General features: G+C 47.9%; 2 protein-coding genes across 4 annotated transcripts; one reads left to right on the top strand and one right to left on the bottom strand.

Annotated features, from left to right (window-relative positions):
- Positions 1 to 8915: 8915 nt before the first annotated feature.
- cript (cysteine-rich PDZ-binding protein) lies at positions 8916 to 11438 on the bottom strand. 2 transcript variants are annotated; one of them, XM_072703661.1, is made up of 6 exons: positions 11298 to 11438; positions 10786 to 10851; positions 10641 to 10695; positions 10448 to 10551; positions 10246 to 10326; positions 8916 to 9629 (listed from the first exon to the last, which is right to left on the bottom strand). In XM_072703661.1, exons 1-5 carry the CDS (start codon positions 11311 to 11313, stop codon positions 10262 to 10264), a joined length of 306 nt encoding a protein of 101 aa, XP_072559762.1. In that variant the 5' UTR covers positions 11314 to 11438; the 3' UTR covers positions 8916 to 9629; positions 10246 to 10261. The 2 variants fall into 2 exon arrangements, with proteins under 2 accessions (XP_072559762.1, XP_023676275.2); XM_023820507.2 differs by having other exon boundaries at positions 8916 to 10326.
- A 65-nt stretch (positions 11439 to 11503) lies between these two features.
- pigf (phosphatidylinositol glycan anchor biosynthesis, class F) lies at positions 11504 to 15149 on the top strand. Of its 2 annotated transcripts, none has more exons than XM_023820230.2 (7): positions 11504 to 11632; positions 11736 to 11772; positions 12300 to 12634; positions 12835 to 12926; positions 13490 to 13606; positions 14150 to 14258; positions 14522 to 15149. In XM_023820230.2, the coding sequence occupies exons 3-7, from the start codon at positions 12407 to 12409 to the stop codon at positions 14633 to 14635; spliced, it is 660 nt and encodes a 219-aa protein (XP_023675998.2). In that variant the 5' UTR covers positions 11504 to 11632; positions 11736 to 11772; positions 12300 to 12406; the 3' UTR covers positions 14636 to 15149. The 2 variants fall into 2 exon arrangements, with proteins under 2 accessions (XP_023675998.2, XP_023675997.2); XM_023820229.2 differs by having other exon boundaries at positions 11525 to 11645.
- The last annotated feature ends 1225 nt before the right edge of the window (positions 15150 to 16374 follow it).

Here is a 16374-nt window from a genome sequence, read left to right on the forward strand (position 1 = left end):
TTGATATCCAGGCTAGAAAGGGTCCTATCTGAACAAAAATTATTAGGAAAATGTGGAAGCACCAAAAAAAAATGCAAGCCTGAGGTGAAATGTAGGGCTTGCAGGCTAAGCGGCCTTGTGGAGAATTGTGTGCATTCGTAGGCAACAAGCTGCTCCCTTTAGTGACACACTGCCACTGTCCACACTGCTCCTCCACTGCCGTCCTCTGCTGTCACTGGCAGTGACACATAGACAGAAACACGGTTAAAAAATTCACAAGCACACAAAGAGCCTAGCAGCGAATTCATCCTGTGCACGCACACACACACACACACACACACACACACACACACACACACACACACACACACACACACACAGGTGCATGTTAGCACACGCTCGCTGAAACACACAAAGCTACCCCTAGGACTGGGACGGACAGATAGTTGCAGTCACACACACTATAACACACACATATACGCAAAAACACACACATATAAGAAGCCCTTTCATCTCCAGATCTGAGCTCCATCTTCTCACTACTGTGACCCAGTTAGCGCCTCTCCAAGAGATCCTATCAATTACGGTCTCCTGGTGACTGGGAATCCCCATCACCATGGCAACCACCCATTCTACCATGATTCTTTGCGTATAAATATGAATATCTGATTGTTTGCCACTAGTTCAAAAATGTGAGAGAGAGCTGGTATCTCTCTGTCTCTCTGAGTTAGTAAAAATCCCGTGTTCTTGTTCTCTAAGCTCTTTTATCTTGTTCTTCGGCTCTTTTATCCTAAGTGATGTGCATTTCTTTATTTTTGAAAATAAAAGGGTGAGACAGACCCTGGAACAACTGGGACTTAAAGGTCCTGGTCAGATACCCAATGGTGAAATCAGTCTGCTGAGCCTGGGATTCAAACTGGCAACATTCTGATCGCAGGTAGAGAGCTCCCCTTTAGTGTGTCTGTGTGATGATAACTGAACATCTCATTATTAAGAGGCGTGCAAGTATGTACCTGTGACGGTGGCACATTGCAGGTGAGTGTTTGATTAGAATCTATGTATTAGTGGCCTGGAATGACCTGGTAGCGTTTGAATATTCCATCCTGTTCTCTCTGTTCTGACACAGAGAGACACATGTAAATATATAGGTGAGACCAAAGCTTTATATCAGAGGCAGCAGTCAGCGTTAAGGGCCTTTCCCAAGTGCCCAGAGCTGATATGATCACTGAGCCAGTAGAATTTGCACCCACAGCCTTCTGGACACAAGCACATAGCCCTACCCTGCTGAGGTAAACTGCGAACACCTGGCAAGGAATGAAAACCTTCTAGGAAAGATATTTTATGACTTCATTACAGCATATTAATCTCTCCATTATCAGTGACGTGTTATCCGGTTAGATTCAGTGATCTGGAGCTCATCCCAGAAACGCTGGGCACCAGGCAGGGCACACCCTGCTCAGGATACCAGTCTATCACAGGGCACACCCTGCTCAGGATGCCAGCCTATCACAGGGCACCCGGTAGGGCACATGCTGCTCAGGATGCCAGTCCATCACAGGACACACCCTGCTCAGGATTCCAGCCCATCACAGGGCAGCAGGCAGGGCACACCCTGCTCAGGATGCCAGCCTATCACAGGGCACCCGGTAGGGCACATGCTGCTCAGGATGCCAGTCCATCACAGGACACACCCTGCTCAGGATGCCAGTCTATCACAGGGCACAATTACACAAACACCAGCAAATGAGAGTTAAGGACTCGCCTGTTTGAACATGAGCTGAGCTGAGGTGGAATCCATACTCAAAACCCCAGAGCAGGAATTGGAATCCGCTTCCTCGTTCTGCCTATTCTGCATATATATATATATACATGTGAAAATGAAAGAACTCTGCAGTTGTCTCTGGTCTCCCCTACTAGGCCCAGAGCTTGGAGCTTGACCGCCTTATCCTCCAGTGCTTTCAGTGTGTGTATATATATATATATATATATATATATATATATATATATATATATATATATATATATATATATATATATATGTATGTATATAGAGAGAGAGAGAGAGAGAGAGAGAGAGAGAGAGTCCCCACAAAGATGTGTGTGTGTGTGTGTGTTATATATTACATGTCTCACCTTGAAGACTCTGGCTTGAGTTCTTAAGGCAAATTAAAGCAAATGTTGTTTTCTTTAAATTGTGAGAATTACAACATGTATCACATTCTGTTCCAAATTCCAGGTTCTTTTCCAGTAAGTTCCTGATTCCCTCCCCAAACACCCCACACTCTTTGTTCAGTGTGTAGAGAGAGACTGGAAAATGTAAAATTCTTATTATTATTACTAATGGGGAGCAAAGGAGTGTTACGTATTCATTAAAAGCAAAACAAAAGCAGGAAATAGAAGAAAATAATAGTGGTTTATTCCCAGGTGGAGATTTGGACCACACACTCTCAGGGTCCTGTCACTTTGGGATCATGGTTGTCGCATGCAGAGCCCCTTGTGGTCTGTTTGGGAAGTGCGGCAGCACCCACGTGCCGGTACAGAAGACGTTCTGTTCTAGGGCTGTGGTGCCTCCCAGAAGATGGGAGTGTAGCGCACATGGCCTGGAATGACCTGAGGAGGAGGGACCTCCCACTGAATCTGCCCAGGAAACGTCTGGCTGGACACAGCGCAGCGACACGCACACCAGCAGCGATAATCACAATCAGAGTCTTTATTCTCCAAGTATAAACTGTACAAGGATTTTCTTTTGGTTGCATGACAGACACCAGTGCTTCCTAATCCAATCCACTTTTTGCTCCCTCCCAGCTCACTGCCAGAAACCCCAAGGTCCGCATTTGGGAAACTCTGGCCTGGGGGCAGAAGCTGTTCAGGGAGTGGCTGGGAGGGGAGGGACCGGGGCGGTCAGGGCCAAGGAGGGAGATGCTGGGAGGGGAGGGATCGGGGTGGTCAGGGCCTGGGAGGGAGATGCTGGGAGGGGAGGGACCGGGGTGATCAGGGCCGAGAAGGGAGATGCTGGGAGGGGAGGGACCGGGGTGCTCAGGGCCGAGGAGGGAGATGCTGGGAGGGGAGGGACCGGGGTGTTCAGGGCCGAGGAGGGAGATGCTGGGAGGGGAGGGACCGGGGTGCTCAGGGCCGAGGAGGGAGATGCTGGGGGGGGAGGGACCGGGGTGCTCAGGGTCGGGGAGGGAGATGCTGGGGGGGAGGGACCGGGGTGGTCAGGGCCGAGGAGGGAGATGCTGGGAGGGGAGGGACCCGGGTGGTCAGGGCCGAGGAGGGAGATGCTGGGAGGGGAGGGACCGGGTGCATGGCTTTGACGTTATTTTGCCAGGTTGGTTCCTCATCCTTCATCAGTACAGGTCTTTGAGGGGGCAGACAGCCAGGGATTTTTCCCACACGTGGCACAATTTGGGGTCTCTGCTGTGAGTGTGATGTTTCAGACGCTGAGCGGGGGTCCAGCTGCAGCCCTTCGGCAATCAGAAGGTGTTTGTTTGGCCAAGCTGGACTCGTTTTGTATTGTAACATAAAGGTGACTCGGCGCAGCGGCGGCGCGTGCCGCCCTGCAGAGCGACCTGTCCTTACCGCCTACACCATCTCAAATCAGCTCCAGCGATACTGCAGCTCAGGTGATGCACAGAAGCGTTCAGCTGCTGCCTGAAGTGCCCTGGTTCCGGACACCAACCTAAAGCCGGCATGTCCTTCTGAGAAAAGTGCAACGTATTGCCAGTATCACATGGGGAAAGTACCTCTAAACCCCTGCTTTTGAAACGTCATCACCCCCCCCCCCCCCCCCCCCCCCAGTGTGCAGTGTGCATGATCACAGTGAGACCATGTGGACTGATTGGCTAACCCCAGTCGACCCGTGCCATCCATCCGTGTCCCAAACGTGGCTGATCTTACCAAGACATGTACAGCTTTTTGATGTAAAAACAGAGTAATACCTCGCTGGTGCTGTATACAGAGCGCACAGCATGTAACAGTCGTAGTGCTGCTTCCAATTACACCCCCCATGACAGGCATTCAGAAAGGCAGTCGGGGAGAATTCACTGGAAAACGAGAGCAAGGAGACTGCCTGTGCGTACAACCCTACTGCGGTTGCTAGGCAACCGCTTCCCAGCAACAACTGCATTGCGACACAGGAAGACAAATATGGAGTTTCCCATCTCACCTGCAGAGTATAGCAGAGCTTAAACAAGGTGTTCAATGTGTGTGTGTGTGCCTATGTGTGTTTGTAATTATTACATTGTGGGGACCAGATCTTCCCACAATGAGATAAAAACCTATTATTTTGATGGTTTGGGGACATTTTTTCGCCCCCCATAAACATAACCTGAATTGTATAAAAAATCTGTGACTGCAATCAAAAAACTAAAAATGCTTAAAGTGTTGTATTTTGTCTGGTTACCTATGGTTAAGGTTAGGGCTGGGTAGCGGTTAAGGTTGTCATTGTTGGAATTAGGGTTATGCCCATAGAAATTAATGGTGAGTCCCCTCAAAAACATGAATATGTGGACTGTGTGTGTGTGTGTGTGTGTGTGACCTTTGCTGCACCCCACCCAGGGTATTTCAGGGATGAATTACAGGCTGATGCTGTTAAATCATTGATGGATTTTGCTTTGCTTTTATTATGGGCTGTAAGCACCATTTATTGATTATTGCTTCTCTGCTATCCAGGCTAACGTAGCTGTGCAGCATTTACCCTGAACAGGGAGACACTCGTGCACAGACACCTCACTAAGCACATGCCTTAAGCAAGACACCGTCTGCTTCCTCTACTGCAGTTCTGAGAGAATAACAAAATATCTTCCTGATCTTTCATGGTTGGTTTTGCCCCAAAATGAGAGATAAATGTACCCTATGTGTCCTGCTTTCTTAAAGTTGCTCCTTCATGGGTTATTATGTCCTCAAAACAACTTCAGAGCAGAGAGACATGCTGGCTGGCTTTCAGTTCGTCAGCACCGCTACCGACACCCAGCACGTTAAGAGAGATACCATGGTTCACTGGACTAGCCTATAATGCTGTGCTGCCACCTGTTGTACAGAGACAGAAGTGCACAGATCATCTCAACAAGTAGCTGCTAAGAAAACAAAGAATAATGTTTTCTTTCAGTGCTGCTGGAAAGATATTGAGCAAAGCCTTCAGGCTGCTCCTCCCAGTACTGAAGAATTCCCACGTAGCCGGCATGAAAAGCATCCTGACAGGGAGCATCTCCACCCAGTTCAGGAGCCGCACACAGGGGAGGTACAGGGCGCTGCAGAGGGGTGCGCGGTCAGCTGGAGGCACAATCACACCTGCACTCCCCAACCTCCGAAACATCTAGATCAGACAGAACAGGGAGCTGCATCACAGCACTGACCCTGAACAAACTCATCAGGAAGGTCAGCTCCATCACAGCACTGACCCTGAACAAACTCATCAGGAAGGTCAGCTCCATCACAGCATTGACCCTGAACAAACTCATCAGAAAGGTCAGCTCCATCACAGCACTGACCCTGAACAAACTCATCCAGAAGGTCAGCTCCATCACAGAACTGACTCTGAACAAACCCATCAGAAACGTCAGCTCCATCACAGCACTGACCCTGAACAAACTCATCCAGAAGGTCAGCTCCATCACAGAACTGACTCTGAACAAACCCATCAGAAACGTCAGCTCCATCACAGCACTGACCCTGAACAAACTCATCCAGAAGGTCAGCTCCATCACAGAACTGACCCTGATCAAACCCATCAGGAAGGACAGCTCCATCACAGCACTAACCCTGAACAAACACATCAGGAAGGTCAGTTCCATCACAGCACTGACCCTGAACAAACACATCAGGAAGGTCAGCTCCATCACAGCACTGACCCTGAACAAACCCATCAGGAAGGTCAGCTCCATCACATCACTGACCCTGAACAAACTCATCAGGAAGGTCAGCTCCATCACAGCACTGACCCTGAACAAACTCATCAGGAAGGTCAGCTCCATCACACAACTGATCCTGAACAAACCCATCAGGAAGGTCAGCTCCATCACAGCACTGACCCTTAAAGATATCCACTGAAACCAAAAAACCTATAAAAACACTTGAAATTATTTTTAAGAATATGAGAACATATTGCAAAATATATGGTCCCTAAAGTCATGGGCATAATGTCTGGGGGGTTTTGAGCGGGTTGTAACCCTCCAGTAATGAAAACTGACTTATACAACCCCCCCAGTAATCCTCTCTCTTCCTAAATGGGTTGAGATCTCAACCCCCAACCCCCCAATGTTCAAACAAAATTTATGCCCTTGTCTGAAGTGCTTCAGGGAGAAGACGACGCAGAGCTTTTGCTCCGAGTTATGTTAGGACAGAAGCGCAGTGACAGTGAATAGAGGAATGTGACAGGGAAGGGAGGACGAAAGAGGAATTAAATTTCAGGATGGGAGGGTCAAAAATAGCGGGAAGGAACAGCAACAAAAGGAGAGTAGTGGTAACATAAGTATGTAACGGGAATCGGCATGGAGGAGCTGCGAGTGAGGAGGCGGGGCGCGGGCATGCTGACACAGCTGCAGCTGCACTGGGATGAATGCAGGCGCAGCCCCCGGTCAGGTGACAGCCACAATCCAATGGGAGGCGAGCCGCAGGTATGGCACTCGCTGCATCCCTCTGACTGTACAGGGCTGCCAGCTCTCATGCAAGAAATCTGTATTATTCCATTATAACCCTAAAATTAGCTACAAGCTGCCTTGTGGTAGTTTGCAAACCCTACGGACCATTTTCAACGTAATAAAACTACGTTGTTAGTCTCCCATGTAAGTAAAATAGGTCTGGGGGGGCGAGGGAGGGTGTGGAGAGCCCGGGGGGGCGGGGGAGGCCGTGGAGAGCCTGGGGGGGGGCAGCGTGGTTTCTTACATGAGAAAAAAATACACAAAAGAACATCACGACAACACAGCAGATGAATGAATGAATAAAGGAGTTAATATTCTAACAGATTAAAATCATTAGGCAACATATTCATACTGCTGTCCGGCCTGATTTATCTGTTAAATTGGGTTAAACTGAGATGTCCAGGCTCTGCCCAGATGAGGTCATCACCGCTGCCCTGTACAGGAAAAAAAAGCTATGGAGATGGATGGATGGATGGATGGATGGATGGATGGATGGATGGATGAGTAGACAGTCACATTAACTGTGGGGCAGAGGGTTTGCCCAGCGAGCTTCAGGCTAAATCGCTATTCGTTTAGGGAGTAATGAATTCGTTAAAGACTAACAATCTGATGCATCACAGTAAAGCCCCAGTTCTGTAACAGTCGCTGGTGAGTCACTCTGACCCCATTATTGCAACATGCAACATTCACCTTTAAATCTGGGTGTAGCTGGGTGTCACTGACGCCTCACGCTGTCCGCGTTCTTCACACCTGCAGATTTGCTTCACACCTGCAAGCACCGACTGACCTTGTAGCCTCATTACCAACCGTGTCGACTCCCCTGCATTTCGCCATCTCCGACATGCTGAAGCCTTAGAGGGGGGCAGATCGCCATCTCCGACATGCTGAAGCCTTAGAGGGGGGCAGATCGCCATCTCCGAGGACTGCAGCCTATCAGGGGGGCAGATCGCCATGGCCGTGGGGCAGCAGCCTATCAGGGGGGCAGATCGCCATGGCTGTGAGGCAGCAGCCTATCAGGGGGGCAGATCGCCATGGCCGTGGGGCAGCAGCCTATCAGGGGGGCAGATCGCCATGGCTGTGGGGCAGCAGCCTATCAGGGGGGCAGATCGCCATGGCCGTGGGGCAGCAGCCTATCAGGGGGGCAGATCGCCATCTCCCAGGTCCTGCAGCCGAACAGGGTGGGAGTTCTCAAAACCACCAAAATCATCCGGGTGCCAAAGAAGTCTACAGTGTCCTGTCTCAACGACTACGGGCCTGTGGATGGGGGCTGTGGATGGGGGCTCCCCCCCATCATCATGAAGTGCTTTGAGAGGCTGGTACTGAGGCATGTGAAAATACAACTTCCACAGAACCTGGACCCATTACAGTTTGCCTACCGCCCAAACCGCTCCATAGAAGATGCCATTTCGTCAGCCCTTCATCTGACCCTCTCCCATCTGGACAAAAAGGACACTTATGTCAGAATGCTGTTCATTGACTTCAGCTCAGCATTCAACACTGTCATTCCTCAGAAGCTGGTAAGCAAGTTAGACCTGCTGGGAATAAACGCCCCCCTCTGTAACTGGATGTTGGACTTCCTGACGGAAAGACCCCAATCTGTCTCCATAGGAAATAACACCTCCAAGGTCCTCAGACTGAGCACTGGTTCCCCACAAGGATGCGTGCTCAGCCCGCTGCTGTTCACTCTGCTGACTCACGACTGTGCTGCACGGTGCTGTTCAAACAAAATCATCAAGTCTGCAGATGACACAACAGTGGTGGGTCTCATCACCAACAACGATGAATCTGCGTACAGAGATGAGGTGAAACAACTGGTGGACTTGTGTCAGAGCAACAACTTGTCTCTCAATGTCAACAAGACCAAAGAGATGGTTGATAACTTCAGGATGAAGACGGCTGCACGCACACCACTGTACATCGATGGGTCCGCGGTTGAGATCATCAGCAGCAACTGAAACTTGAGAGTGTGAATTGTAAGTGTTAACCAGTGTTAAATAGCTCATTTATGAAACTTCCACATGAGCCACAGCAATAGCAGCAGGGCTTCACCGCTTGAAAACAAACGATTATTTTGATGTATTTCACTGCTTTACATGGGAATTAATTCATATTAGCTAATATTCAATGAATACAGTATATTGAAAATGAGTAAAAAACATCATAGTTACGGCTTCAGACCCTGTCATGTCTGATGGTCAAGAATGTGCACAGAGTTTTGTTGTGAAATTTTACTGCAACGTTGTAAAAATGTCAATTACAACACGTACTTATCCCAAAATAGCAACGTTGGTGTCCGTGTTTTGGCAGGTTTTTTTTCCTTTATTACAACAATGATAAACAAGTACAAACAATAACATAAAATATACAATAACAACCGTACATTTTTAACACATTTTAAGTCTAGAGGGGATGTTCTCGTGTTAGTTGATGTGACAGATATTTATGTAGCAGTATGACATCTGCCTAGTGTCCCTAATCCTCTAATGCGTGTTCTAGGTAGTGAATACAATATAGTGATTGAATAAGTGGACATTTCAAACAGCCCCAGATCTCAGTAGCTGTATCACCGAATGACTGCAATAAATATGTTGTCGGTGCCTTGAGAAAGTAAAGAACTGGATGCAATCAAATTTTCTTCAGCTACTGTACATAAAACCCAACATCATTCTCTTTGGTAATAAAGACGCACGGCTGCTGCTTAGTGTTTAACTTACACAAGGGGACTGAAGCTGAAAGCCATTGATGTGGATCCGCTTTCTTTAAATCTGCGATCTGGCATTTCAAAACAACAAAATTTAGAGACTGTTTCCAAGCTAAACTTGTGAAAGCTTATTCAGGCTTTTATTGGCTGTAGGGTGAACTACTGCAGTGCAGTTTGCAGTGGGGGGGACCGGGGGGGGGGGGGACTCAATGGGCTAAGCCTCTGTGCCTGTGATCAAAAGGTCACTGGTTTGAGTCTCAGCAGAAGTCACAGGTCTCTGGAGGAGAAGCTGCGCGCCAGCTGACCCAGGGCTGTGTATGTAAAATAGCAAGACAGAGTAGGTCAAGAGAAGCATTCCAATGTATCTGTATGTGTGCAAAAGGCAAAAAAAAAAATTTCAATAAGCCAATCAGAATGTCTCTCCAGCACCCCCAGTTTGCCTTGGAACCAATTGCATAAAATGCCTAGGGAGTCCCATGGCATACAACCCCCACACATTTTCCAAGAGAATTCACACAAAACCCTGACATTTCACATTGAACTGTAGTAGACATACTTCATGAACTGCACTGCAAGATGCCGCATGACATTTACTGGCAGGTGGAATCTGCCACCATCTACAGGCAGTCAGAAGGTACTGCATCCAAACTGATTACGCCTCAGCAATGGGTACAAACATAGAACGGCAAAATCCTGAGAAACAGAATGAATAACTATGGTATGGACACAGCTCTGTCTAAATACTTTACAGGCCAGCAAAACCCTGCGCACAGCAACCTGGTCATAAAAATAAACCAAATTTTCCAAAATTGTACAGTAGGAAAATTAAAACATATTTAGTAACAGTTAACAACAGAAAATGGCAGAATTCAGGACCCCCCCCCCCCCTCCCCCTCTGGGCTTTCTGCTGGATTCGCTGAAGCCGACCTCGACTCTGAAGCTCTCACACCGACGTCTGCTTGTAGTTTTTGGTGTCCAGGACTTTCTTCCCACACATGGCGCAGATCCCTGTTGGGCACAAACAGGCTACTGGCATCAGCGTGCTCCTCATCCTCAGTCACAACGATAAAACGTGCCGTTTAAGTCAAGTCCACCTCCGCTTCTCAAACAGGCCGGGCGACGCTCCCACCTTTCTTATAAGCGCAGCCCTGGCAGAAGTTGGAGCCGGCCTGGTGCACGGAGCTCTTACAGATGCGGCAGATGGCGAAGCGGGATTTCCCATAGGGATCAAACCTGCAGGAGAGGAGCCCTGGTCTGACCGTGCTCAGCACAACCATCACGGCGAATCCACCCTAGAATGACTGGGGCAGCACCGGACTCACCTTCCCTTTTTTGAAGTCAAGGCCTTGTTTTCATTCAGCTTGCGCCCCCCGCTCTCTGAAAAGTGGCACAATTCAAGTTTAGTACCTTTCATTAGTTTAACATTCTTGCCATCATTGGATCTGGTGAAGCTGAGCAGAGTCACACCAGTAGTGTTTCGGGCTCCATCTTTCCACGTGTCTGGTGTGATGACACGGCCCAGCTTTTTCTCACCTGTTACAGTGAAGACAGACAGCAGGGTCAAACCTGACCAACAGCCCCAGTAAATGAAACGTTACATGAACAGATAAAGACTCTAGGGTCAAAACTCAAAGGATTTCTAAAAATTGTTTTCCACACAATGAGACAAGGTTGCCAACTGTCACGCATCTGGAATGACACTCACGCTTTCAGACTCTCACACTCACCCAAAAAATCTTTAATGTTCCATTATAAACCTAAAATTAGCCACATCAAAAGCGTTGGGGTAGCTTGCAAACCCTACAGACTATTGGTAATAAAACTATTGCATGCATGTTTAACTCACTGCCAAAGTTGGCAACCCTGACGAGATTACGTTGCAAGAGTGTTATTCCATTGTTTCGCAGCTAAATACGCAGAAACACCACAAATGCTACCTGCAATTAAATTAAACAAAGGGCAAAAGTAAAGGTACATACATTTCTCACAAACCATGGCGTTAATAACAACAACCGATAATCTCACACACAGCACTTCCGCTTCCTCTCGGCACGAGATTGGAGTGCTGCGTTTCCGTGGAGACCTTTAGGTAGTGGCGGTGTTCCGGATGTGTTACTCGTCGGACTTTGTGATTGGTCATTATCCGGTTACAGACATGAGTTCAATACTCCAGTACAATAGATGGCGCTAAGGCGCCGTTACGCGGATCAAACTGCCAAAACACGGTACGTGAAGAAGATGAAGAAGAAGACTACGATTAGTTAACGTGTCTGTCAGTCATCGCCGCTTCCGGTTTTACTGCCACTGATCTTCGGTATTCTGAAATCGTTAAGTTCAACTCTAAAGCATTTAAAACACATTTCAGCTGTTCTGATAGTGGATTCTGGTCTCTAAGAAATCACTGTTATCTCTTTCAGTTCAGCTGTAAGTTGCTGCGGGACCTTTAACTTTCAGGTAGGCTGTAACAGGCTCCATGTCTTCCTGCCGTCGTTGCAGATGTGCATGTTGCACCTGCGTATTAAACGGAGAATTAAAAAGGCCAGATGCACTGTAGTTCTAAACCGACACTTTATTTGTGATTTTATCCAGTGTTGCATTCTTATTTAGCTATCTTCTGCTTCAGTCATTTCTTTTATTAAATATTTTCTTCAATATTATTACGTTATTTGTTAGTTGTTAATTGTCTGTTGTTTATTTAATGTCACTTATAATGTTGCACTGCTTTGTTAATTGTTAATTGTCTGGTCTTTGAAGGAGCCGTTCAAGTTAGAATTTCATTTTACTCTGTACACTGTACTTTGTCCATATGACAGTAAAACTTTGAATCCTTAAATGCGTGCCTCTAAAGTACCTACTTTGATGTTTTGTGAGTGTCCGTCTTGTACTCTCTGGTCCTGTTACATGTTACTGACTGGATGGTGCAAATGAGGATTCCCATATACTGATGTACAAAGACAAATGGTGACTCTTGTGCCACACAGGACAGCGTATGGGATTCGCGGAGGGAGGGCACATCTCTCACGGACATAAGGAGGCTGTCTTTTCTGGCGCCTTCCTGTAGTGAAACGTCTTTCCGGAAGGTGCCGTCATGTGGGATCAGGAGATTAAGGGCATGGCATCTGCCCATGTCATCCTCGCCGGTACCATCCTTATGGCGACAGTGATGCCCACCATCCTCCTGCAGAATTTCTCGGTGTACCAGACCCACCTGGTGTGGCTGTACTCCGTGGCTGGCTTGGTCGCTGCGGTCAACATCGCCCTCTTCTGGCTGCTCGGAGTCGGTCCAGCAGCCAAGAGGAACTCACTTGGTCACAAGGTCTGGAAAGTACAGATATCCTGATGCGTGTCACCGATTTCTGGGGTTTAGGGCAACGGCAATGGACTTGTAATTATTTTCAGATGTTTGATGTGACTGATGACTTAATTGTGTGCCGCATTGTGAGAGTATTAGTCACCGTGCCAGGCGTTTCTGTGCCACTGTAACAGTGAGCTGTCTCTCCTCTGGCTCACATGCAGGTGTCCAGGCTGATCCGCTGCTGCCTCTTTTTCTGCCTGTCCTGCCTCTTCTTCCACGTTGTGGTTCTGCTCTATGGTGCCCCCTTGCTGCAGTGAGTATCGCCTCTCCCATCTCCCGAAGAGTTTTTATCTGCCTGCTGACCTGTTTGAGGGTGTCATTCATGCTCCTGTGATTCTTGTCCGTCATCCCATCCTCTAACTAGCTGAGTTTGCATTTAGTCCCTTTTCTGGACGCCAGAGCACGATGGACTGACTGACTGACTGATTGATTCAGGGTAGATAGATACTTCATCCCAAAGGAAATTGCAGGTTTACTATAGCGCAATATGCACATTTAGAACATAGTAACAATGCAGAAAATGTCAGAGAAAGTATTGCATGGAATTCCATACTAACAGCTCAGAAAGAAATAAAACTGTTCAGTGGTTTGTACAGTAATAGATAGTAGTGTAAAGTGCTTATTGCACGCCTAAGTGGTCCTGGTCCATTCTGACACTTCGGTGAATGTGCCTGAGCAGTTCTGTCGTCCCCTGCTGCCGTCGGACGATTCGTTGGTTGGGATGGTGGTGTATAGCTTCCTCAGAGAAGTGTGGCTGCTTGTCTGCGTTTCCCGATATCCAGCCTGTGTGCGTGAGCCTGTACGTGTCACCTGCAGGTCCGTACTGGAGACCTTCTCCCTGGCCGTGCTGCTGTCCACGTTCACCACCCTGCGATGCCTCTGCCTCTTGGGCCCCAACATTCAGGCCTGGATCCGGGTCTTCAGCCGCGATGGGTGGGTCCGGTTCACACCGCCAGCCGGTCAGACGCGGTCACTGTATTATTAGGGGGCTCTGCCACCCCCACACTCCCCACAAATCCATATCGCACAAACTCCAGCCCTGTCCAACAGCCCCACGCACCCCCCCACTATACAGGGATAGAAAGGTGGCAAAAAGAAATGTTTACTTTTATAGAGCTTCTGACTCTTGGTGCTGGGTGAGCCTGGACCCTCTGGTAGCTGTGTGTGTGCAGCTGTGCTTAGGCGATTTATCCCAGGGTGTATGTGGTGCAATTGCACCCCCTACTGGTCAGATGAAACATATTAATATTGAATATACTAAGTTCAATAAAATGTAATTGTATTGCAAGTTATATTTGAAAATGTGACTTGGGTTATTTATATATAAGTGTGTAACTTATTGTAACTTTTTAATGAATGCATTTATATGGGGTGTGTGTGTGTGTGTGTGTGTGTGTGTGTCCGTGTCCGTGTCCGTGTCCGTCCGTCCGTCCCGGACGCAGCGTGTTCATGCAGTCTCTGTGCCGTGTCCCCCAGGGCCATGTCGGTGTGGGACACCTCCCTGCAGATCACCACAGCCTGCAGCATCATGGGGGCCTGGCTGGGGGCCTTTCCCATCCCCCTGGACTGGGACCGGCCCTGGCAGGTGAGGACACTAGACCGGTACACGCCTTAGACCTGCCCGGACTTCTGTGCTGACCGCTTAGAGTCGGCTACATGACGTCATAACGGCAGGGTCGTAATCGCACAGGAAGCCCAGTCAGTCTGACCTGTCCATAGTCATCGGTCTGGCCTGGTCTCTTGGACCCATATCATAGATTGTCATGCTGAACATCTGCTTCCCTTGGTGTTGTCAGAGGTCAGAGGTCAGTCCCTGAGAAATGCTTCCTGTGTGTGATTGTTCTGTAGGTTTGGCCCATCCCCTGCACGCTGGGGGCCACCCTCGGCTTCCTGTCTGGCCTCGTTATCGCCCCTGCATGGATCCACTGGCATCGCCAGCATCTCACTTACAAGACAAAATAGAGTGAGGTGGAGGGCGGGACTCTGGAGGTGGATCAGACATGCAATTGGAGGAACACCACAGGAAGTGACTGGGCGGGGCTTCAAGCAAAGGCCATGGCCTGCGGCCTGTGTGTGTCACTGCGTGTTACTGTGTGTCACTGCGTGTCAGTGCATCTTACTGCACGCCCCTCAAAGCTTTTTGATATTGGGGATATGGTATTGGGCCACGCACATGTTTTTGGAAAAAATGTGAGAGTCTTACTCAGTTGTACAGTTTTGTTCCACAGTTTATCTGATTCTGCTGGGCAGCTAGTGATATGTTCTCTAATTACCTGGCTCAGGTGTGCAGACCATGGAATGTAGTAGAAATATGCTGAACTAGAATAAAGTCTTTGGTGTGTTTTTGGTCCTTTGCGGTACCAGTAATATGTGGAGAGTCTGCTGTGGTCCATTTATGTACGGCATTGTATGCAGAGTAATATAATGCACTGTACCGGAAATAAATTCCACCGGCCTTGGTCGTGTGGCAAATAAACATCTGTGACTGTAATTGTTTCCACAGAAAGTTCCGACCTCTGAGGTTAATGGAACGCAGCATAAATAGCGGTAACTCTGGCTTTTCGGTATCACAACACTGATTTTTCTTCAGGCGAGACACATCACCACAGGGCTTACCCAGCTCTGCACTGATTCACACTGCGTTCCATTTGATCGTAACTCAGAAATTTCGACTTCGTAGTCAAAAATTTCAACCAAAAAGCCTACACAACCCCGACCTTTATCAACAGAAATTTAAGTTGAGCCCAAACAAATTATGGGGAAAAACAGGAACTCCACAGTCAAAAGCACTACTACAGCTGTATTATCATCAACGGAATTATAATCCTGGAAAGATTTCAGAACTGTGGTGTACAGGTCAGCACAGGCAAAGGGGTGACTTTAACACAGCTGACATCAGATTTTCTATATATGTATGTATAGCTTCTGAATGGTGCAATATACTGTACCATTCATTCTTATGCAAAAGAGAGACCAATGGGTATTTACACATTTCAAACAGCTGTCGTCACATTATACCCAGCATTCCTAGGTAGACTTGCTATTCGTCCCTTATAATATGGGATCGTCCACTATAATACGGTACGCAGCGTTTCAAGTTCCAATACGAGACGGTCCCACAGCATAATGGATGGAGGCATCTCTGCTCTTCATGGTCAGTAGATGTAGTGCACTGCTATACACAATGTAGTGCATCACAAAACAGAACCATCGTGTTGTTTTCAACATTTATTTCTTTGATAAATATGAATTATAAAAATTATAAATAAGTCAATACAATCAAATAAACATAAAAATAGACATAACACTGCTTTTGTGCTTTGTAGCTCGGAAGTGGAGGCTGCCAGAGTCTCCTGTATATTTTGTGAATGTTGATTTGACCAGAACCATACTGGGATTAAGAGTAAGAAGAAGTGTTTGACCAGTACTATACTAGGATTAAGAGTAAGTAAAAACATGCAGCGCTTCCCCCCCATAACTCCCGGGACAACAGAAAAAATACATAAAATATCATGGAATGAGAAGCGCAGATGCCTTGAAAATGTAAGGGGGCGGGGCTTCAATACCCAGCTCCAATAAATAAATACGAGAGAGAAAGCAAGATGCTGGCGGCTCACTGGTGCCTGCTGGGGCTCCTGCTGGCGGCTCACTGCAGCTGGGGCTCCTGCTGGCCGCTCACTGCAGCTAGGGCTCCTGTTGCC

Source organism: Paramormyrops kingsleyae, chromosome 20 (genome assembly GCF_048594095.1).
Source record: "Paramormyrops kingsleyae isolate MSU_618 chromosome 20, PKINGS_0.4, whole genome shotgun sequence".
Taxonomy (NCBI): Eukaryota; Metazoa; Chordata; class Actinopteri; order Osteoglossiformes; family Mormyridae; genus Paramormyrops; species Paramormyrops kingsleyae.